The 8060-nt window shown below is 26.3% G+C and overlaps 1 protein-coding gene across 1 annotated transcript; it reads right to left on the reverse strand.

The window, feature by feature from the left end:
• Positions 1–1246: 1246 nt before the first annotated feature.
• LOC145832980 (dual specificity protein kinase CLK4-like) lies at positions 1247–4927 on the reverse strand. The gene is made up of 3 exons (XM_082940183.1): positions 4842–4927; positions 1826–1976; positions 1247–1636 (listed from the first exon to the last, which is right to left on the reverse strand). Exons 1-3 carry the CDS (start codon positions 4925–4927, stop codon positions 1247–1249), a joined length of 627 nt encoding a protein of 208 aa, XP_082796309.1.
• Between the last annotated feature and the right edge of the window lie 3133 nt (positions 4928–8060).

Here is an 8060-nt window from a genome sequence, read left to right on the forward strand (position 1 = left end):
TGTTGAAAAGTATTAATAAATTGTCTAATATTGTTTCATTTTGTAAATTTAGAGAAAACATTTAAGAATTGATGTTAATGAAAAATACGCAAGAAATAAACAATTTAACAGCGGTCATAAAGTTTTCGGAAAAAATTATTACGGCACAGAATCTGAAGTAATACGAGATTTTGTATTACTTCATTCAAATTATAAAACATTACTAAACTTAGTCCAAAATATTTATTATTATATGATAATATATCATAAAGAACTTATTATTTATTTTTGAGTGAATAACAAAATATGTTAGCAAAAGGTGTTTTATAAACTGAAAAGCTTTAAAAGCTATCAATACAATGAACCTTTTCATATTAAAAGCAAATGAAAAAATAAATGATAACTATTGAAAAGTATATTTTTTAACATGTTTCTGACTAATATGACATTATACTAATTCAATAATGCTGTGAATTCGGACTTATGTTGACGTGTTTTGAACTAAACTCTTTTGAAAACCTTTATGTGAGTTGACGTTTGTTTATCAGGTTCACTAATAGTATGTATTGGGTATGATGATGCAATTTCTTATAATTAAAGTTTTGACATTTATTCTCGTAATACAAACAAACTACTGAGTTAATTTTTTTAGTTTGTTATAGAGTTGTTTTTTTATTAAATATAGTTTATTGAGATAGATTAACAATATTATAATGCTATTAGCTGTTAAAAATTATTTATTTAGTTGTATAAATTCTGTTAAGTTAACAATATTTTTATAAAAAGATTTTTTTAACAGACAATTTATGTTTCAATCCTTTTTGACAAGTATCATAAAAAGGAAATAAATAGGATATTTTTTTTAAATATGATTTTATACTGTTTGTCAGTTCAGACCCTTCAATTAATTTTTGAATAACTTGAACTTTATTACAATATCAGCAAAAATTATGACTTTTTCAAAAGTCTTAATTAGTTACTACAAACCATCTGTTTTATTAGTTGAAAAATTGAAGTTTACCGTAAAATATTACAACTCACTTTATTGTTCTTATTATTATTATGTCAAGGTTTTATATATAAGTAAATGATAAAAATTTTAGGAAGTCAAAGTGCAAAATAAATAGTGGTGTTAAGATATTGAAAAAAAATATGCAAATAAATTACTGTTCTTATTGAGGTTATTTTTAAGGTAATTAAAAATCTAAACATTCTACTTTTTTAACAGCTTTAAAAATTTAGATCAGATAAAATAACTAATAATTATTTAAATAAGTTCTTCCAGTTTCACTCTTGTTACTGGATCCGGATTTAGCATGCGAACAATCAATTTCAACAAATTCTTTTCTCCAGCGTCGTTCTTATCAAAATAAGACTCCATCTTCTTAACTTCGCCTTTTATGTATGCAAACTCTGGCTCTTTCAAAAAATCTATTTCATTTTCATCCTTTGACAATTTTTGACCAACTTTCTTCTTTTTATCACCTTCGGACAATTTCAAGTTTATCCTCTTAATTTCATGTTGAGTAAAAGGATCAATCATCAAGTGGATCATCCTGAAAAGTTCCTGAACAGTATCCACCTTGAAAAGTAATTTTCCTGTGAAAAGTTCGAACAAAGTGCAGCCGATCGACCAAACGTCGCATGGATACCCGATCTGTTTAAATAAAACTAATGTTAAATTTATAGATCCTAGTTTAATTACAAGGCAAAACATACAAGTACTTGGTTTATAAGAATATACTTCTTTTGAAGATAATGGCTTACTCTTTTAAAGATATTTATTTATAATAAGTTGCTTGTTTAAGTAAAGTAGTTTACTTACTGAGTAATCTACTTAAACAACCTTGTGGCCAATTATGACGTCAGGAGCGCGGTACTGAAGTGTTGTTATGACGTCATAGTCGAATTCTTCCTCCCAGTACACAGAGCCAAGGTCGCACAATTTGATGTCAGGCTTCATGTAAAAATCATTTTTCCACTGGTGGTAGTAATACCTGTTTAACAAAAATGTAAATAAACTACTTATTATTTAATCATTAACATTTGAATATTAATAAATATCTGTATAGTTTAAAATAGAATAACAAATATTTCTTTAGTAAGACGTATAATGGCATTGAAATTTGAGTTAAATTACAAACGATATTAATTAAAACTGCTTAAAGCACGTTTTTTAATAAAATTATACTGTTCATTTAGACCTCAAGTTAAACGAACTATGAGTTACCCCATAATTGAGTATCACAAAATATACTTGAAATTTAAGTTAAATGACAAACGATATTAATTAAAACTGCTTAAAGCACGTTTTTTAATAAAAATATATTATTCATTAAAAATATAAAGTTTCATTTAGACCTCAAGTTAAACGAACTATGAGTTACCCCATAATCGAGTATCACAAAATATACTTGAAATTTAAGTTAAATTACAAACGATATTAATTAAAACTGCTTAAAGCACGTTTTTTAATAAAATTATACTGTTCATTATAAATATAAAGTTTCATTTAGACCTCAAGTTAAACGAACTATGAGTTACCCCATAATTGAGTATCACAAAATATACTTGAAATTTAAGTTAAATGACAAACGATATTAATTAAAACTGCTTAAAGCACGTTTTTTAATAAAAATATATTATTCATTAAAAATATAAAGTTTCATTTAGACCTCAAGTTAAACGAACTATGAGTTACCCCATAACCGAGTATCACAAAATATACTTGAAATTTAAATTAAATTACAAACGAGATTAAATCAAACTGCTTAAAGCACGTTTTTTAATAAAAATATACTATTCATTACAAATATAAAGTTTCATTTAGACCTCAAATTAAACGAACTATGAGTTACCCCATAATCGAGTATCACAAAATATACTTAAAATTTAAGTTAAATTACAAACGATATTAAATCAAACTGCTTAAAGCACGTTTTTTAATAAAAATATACTATTCATTACAAATATAAAGTTTCATTTAGACCTCAAGTTAAACGAACTATGAGTTACCCCATAATCGAGTATCACAAAATATACTTGAAATTTAAGTTAAATTACAAACGATATTAATTAAAACTGCTTAAAGCACGTTTTTTAATAAAATTATACTGTTCATTATAAATATAAAGTTTAAATTAGACCTCAAATTAAACGAACTATGAGTTACCCCATAATCGAGTATCACAAAATATACTTGAAATTTAAGTTAAATTACAAACGATATTAATTAAAACTGCTTAAAGCACGTTTTTTAATAAAATTATACTGTTCATTATAAATATAAAGTTTAAATTAGACCTCAAATTAAACGAACTATGAGTTACCCCATAACCGAGTATCACAAAATATACTTGAAATTTAAGTTAAATTACAAACGAGATTAATTAAAACTGCTTAAAGCACGTTTTTTAATAAAAATATACTATTCATTACAAATATAAAGTTTCATTTAGACCTCAAATTAAACGAACTATGAGTTACCCCATAATCGAGTATCACAAAATATACTTGAAATTTAAGTTAAATTACAAACGATATTAATTAAAACTGCTTAAAGCACGTTTTTTAATAAAATTATACTGTTCATTATAAATATAAAGTTTCATTTAGACCTCAAGTTAAACGAATTATGAGTTACCCCATAATCGAGTATCACAAAATATACTTGAAATTTAAGTTAAATTACAAACGATATTAATTAAAACTGCTTAAAGCACGTTTTTTAATAAAATTATACTGTTCATTATAAATATAAAGTTTAAATTAGACCTCAAATTAAACGAACTATGAGTTACCCCATAATTGAGTTTCACAAAATATACTTGAAACTTAAGTTAAATGACAAACGATATTAATTAAAACTGCTTAAAGCACGTTTTTTAATAAAAATATATTATTCATTAAAAATATAAAGTTTCATTTAGACCTCAAGTTAAACGAACTATGAGTTACCCCATAATTGAGTATCACAAAATATACTTGAAATTTAAGTTAAATGACAAACGATATTAATTAAAACTGCTTAAAGCACGTTTTTTAATAAAAATATATTATTCATTAAAAATATAAAGTTTCATTTAGACCTCAAGTTAAACGAACTATGAGTTACCCCATAACCGAGTATCACAAAATATACTTGAAATTTAAATTAAATTACAAACGAGATTAAATCAAACTGCTTAAAGCACGTTTTTTAATAAAAATATACTATTCATTACAAATATAAAGTTTCATTTAGACCTCAAATTAAACGAACTATGAGTTACCCCATAATCGAGTATCACAAAATATACTTAAAATTTAAGTTAAATTACAAACGATATTAATTAAAACTGCTTAAAGCACGTTTTTTAATAAAATTATACTGTTCATTATAAATATAAAGTTTCATTTAGACCTCAAGTTAAACGAACTATGAGTTACCCCATAATCGAGTATCACAAAATATACTTGAAATTTAAGTTAAATTACAAACGATATTAATTAAAACTGCTTAAAGCACGTTTTTTAATAAAATTATACTGTTCATTATAAATATAAAGTTTAAATTAGACCTCAAATTAAACGAACTATGAGTTACCCCATAATCGAGTATCACAAAATATACTTGATATTTAAGTTAAATTACAAACGATATTAATTAAAACTGCTTAAAGCACGTTTTTTAATAAAATTATACTGTTCATTATAAATATAAAGTTTAAATTAGACCTCAAATTAAACGAACTATGAGTTACCCCATAATCGAGTATCACAAAATATACTTGAAATTTAAGTTAAATTACAAACGAGATTAATTAAAACTGCTTAAAGCACGTTTTTTAATAAAATACAAATAGAGACCTTATAAGACCAACCAAGCACCTTCTACGACAAATATCGCTCCTACAAAGTACTTGGCTAGTACTGATTTAACTGCTTCTAGAAAAAATAGTACTTCCATCGTTTTTGGTCCTACACGTGGTTATGATCCACCTGGTTCGAGATTTCTCGGAAGTCACCTTCAAAAAGAACCCACACCAGTAATTACAACTTGCTTATGCTCGATTTCAATCGCGTAAACTCCACATTAAGCAGGGTCATAAGAAATCAGCAGTCAGATCACACGCTGTTGGAAGAACTTAAGCAGCAAATAGACCGTAACCTCAAAACGTATGAAAGTCGCTTTGATTCGCTTGATCAAAGTGCAGCTGATAATCAAAACCGTTTTGATAACATTGTCAAGCGCTTTGACTATTTTGATAAACTTCATGATGATGCAAAAGGCGAAAGAAGGCAAAGGTGCGCAACCATTGCAAGTGTGTTACAAGTCGTTTTTCTAATTGCAATAATTGTGTTATTGTCTGTACAGTTGTACTACATTAATCAGCTCTTCTCAAGTTTCTCTGAATAACTTTTATAAATTAATTTCAGACTTCAGACTTGTGATCACCTTCTTTTTCAGTGTCACTTTTATCAGATCTTTTTTTTTATACTCTTTTGATTTATTGTCAATTTTTACCGCCTTAGCTGTTAATTCAGTTATTCGTTTTTAATAAATATTTATAAAATTAACTTTGTTATATTATTTATTATAATTAGTTTAAAAGATAAATAGTATAGGCATTATATATACTAACTATAAAACAAGAAAATAGTTCACAAAAAAAATAGAAATGAAGAAAAGTAACCTACCTTTTAGGAGCTGTAACATAGATGCTAATTAAAGTAAAAATTCTTAGTTATTGAAAATAGTTAAACTAAAAAAATAAGATTAAAAAAGTCAACGAAATTTTGTTAGTTAAAAAGTTTTCCAGTGCGGACTCGAACTCGGGTCTCTGGATTGGAAGGCACCGGTGGTGACCTCTCCGCCATGATTCCACTTGGATACTATTACATTTTCGAGTATACATAACAAAATTATTTTCATAATCGATGTTTTGGCAACTATCAATGAAACTCGAACCCAAAATATTTTATTGGAATAAGCACAATGGAGTTAATTTGAAGCTGTATCAAAAAGTAGTGTATAAATACAACATTAAACAATTTTTGATGATTTTTATACCTTTCAAAGACAGTTCACTTGTTAACACACTATTGCACAGTCAGTTAGTTTTACTATTAATCTAATCGCAACCCTTACCGTTGGTCAGTAATTTTTTTTCTTAACATATTCAAAGAAAGCTTTTTGGTATCATTGCTCATTTTCCGAAAAAAAAACTGGAAAACTTACAAAAAGTCATAAAAATAACATAAAATCAAAAATTCCTCAACAAAACTTCATTTGAGTCGTTTCAAAATGTTCACAATCTGTTTGTGTGTAGCCACATTTAAAATAAATCAGCTTAAAACTCCAAGGTCGCTTTTTTTTGATCCCATTTTGCATTGGCGTGGAAATTAGAAAATCGGTTTGAGGTAAGGTGAAAGTTTCTTCAAATCATTTAAGTCAACACAGAAAAATTAACACCAAAGCATAACTTTTTTAACAACTTTTCTAACCATATTTTAGTTCTTTGTGTTTGTTTTTAATGAAATTAGAACTATTCTATTCAGTTTATGTTTTTTGAACTAAGTTTATTCTATTCGTTGATATTTGTAAATACCTTCTGTTACGGAATTATTGTTTTGAAAACGGAATACTTTTGTACATAGTAAAGTTAAAGAATAATTTAAGATGCTGACTAATTAAACCTAAAATATTGATAAAATTTTATCAACAAAACTGATTACCACCGGACTCGATCTCGCGACCTTCTGCTCACGCATCGGGTCGGCGATCGCTGAACCACACAACCACTTGCTTGTTGACTTCAATGCTGGTATATAAAGTTTAAAAACTTTAGATTTAAATAAGTTCATTTAGTACTTATTAGTTTACCTTTCTGTAAATTGCTATTATTTTTTTATTTGAAACATATTTACAAAGATAAGACTGTTTTTTTTTACACATAACGTTTACGTGAATTTTAATACTTGAAAGTTTTCCATTCAAAAGCTGCATAAGCAGAGCAAGTGTACTTATTAAAGGCAGTTTTGATTTTTGTTGCTTAAATCTAATTTAAAAGAACAAAACTGATTAAATGCTTTGATAATAAGAAAACAGCGTGCAAAAACTTTTTTTTGTACATTTAAAGTATTAAAACTTTATAAATTAAACAAACTTATCCAGCTTTAATTAGCTATTATGGCAAAACAGATGCAAATATAACCTAACAGTTTATATATTATCGAAAATCAGAACTAAAGCAAAGGAGATATATTTCAAAATTAAAATCAACATTATAACAGCATTTATATCACAAAGCAAAGTTTTAGAAACATCACAAGCATTTACGTTGTCGTTTTGATATTTTGTTGAACCAGCCAGTAATGAAAATTATATGGGTATGAATAAAATGTGGTAGAATATCTAAATTTTTAAATCATCAATGCCAGGAATTCTAATTTACCTGCCTGGACTTTTATGTCAAATAAATTCACGTGGTTGCTTATAATGCTGATAAATTTAAGATTATTGATTGTAATGTCTAATTAAGCAGAAGTATAATAAAGAATGTAAGGTGATTGGTTTTGAATTGTATGTGCTTGTAATTAAGTACCTTTTATTACTTATAAAAACTTATAAAAGGAAAACTCTAAAAATACTTATGTAAAGAAAGTTTAAGTAAAAATTTGATGACCTACCACTCCTATGAAAACTTTCCTAATATGAATTGCAATTTCTTAAAAAATTTCTGCAAACAGAATTTTTGTATAATTACGTAACAAATAAAACTTGTGCAAAAAATTCACTTGGTGACATTCACGAGTTCTCTCTTCTCTCGCTTTGATAATTTTAAGCTAATTTTAAACTTATAGCTATACTTTTTTTAAACCTTGGTTTTTTCAAAAATAAATTTTACCATCATGTCGAGCACCGAATTCTGCTTCAAAAAACACCAAACACTTTATAAAAAGGATGAAAAATAAGCAAAATAGAACTTAAAAACTTCAAAGCTTTAAATTTAAATTTAAAGTTTTGTCAAACTTGTATCTCTTGTATGAAAAGATTTAGAAACAATTAGCAGATACTAGTATTCAAACTATGTTCGTAA

This window comes from Thalia democratica, chromosome 4 (genome assembly GCF_965202585.1).
Source record: "Thalia democratica chromosome 4, ktThaDemo2.hap1.1, whole genome shotgun sequence".
NCBI classification, from domain to species: Eukaryota; Metazoa; Chordata; class Thaliacea; order Salpida; family Salpidae; genus Thalia; species Thalia democratica.

Coding starts and splice junctions, on each gene's coding strand:
- LOC145832980 (XM_082940183.1), bottom strand. CDS start 4,927: ATGGAAGTACTATTTTTTCTAGAAGCAGTTAAATCAGTACTAGCCAAG. Junction 1,977..4,841: donor TTTGTCGTAGAAGGTGCTTG/GTTGGTCTTATA, acceptor TTTGTTAAACAG/GTATTACTACCACCAGTGGA. Junction 1,637..1,825: donor ACGTCATAATTGGCCACAAG/GTTGTTTAAGTA, acceptor TTATTTAAACAG/ATCGGGTATCCATGCGACGT.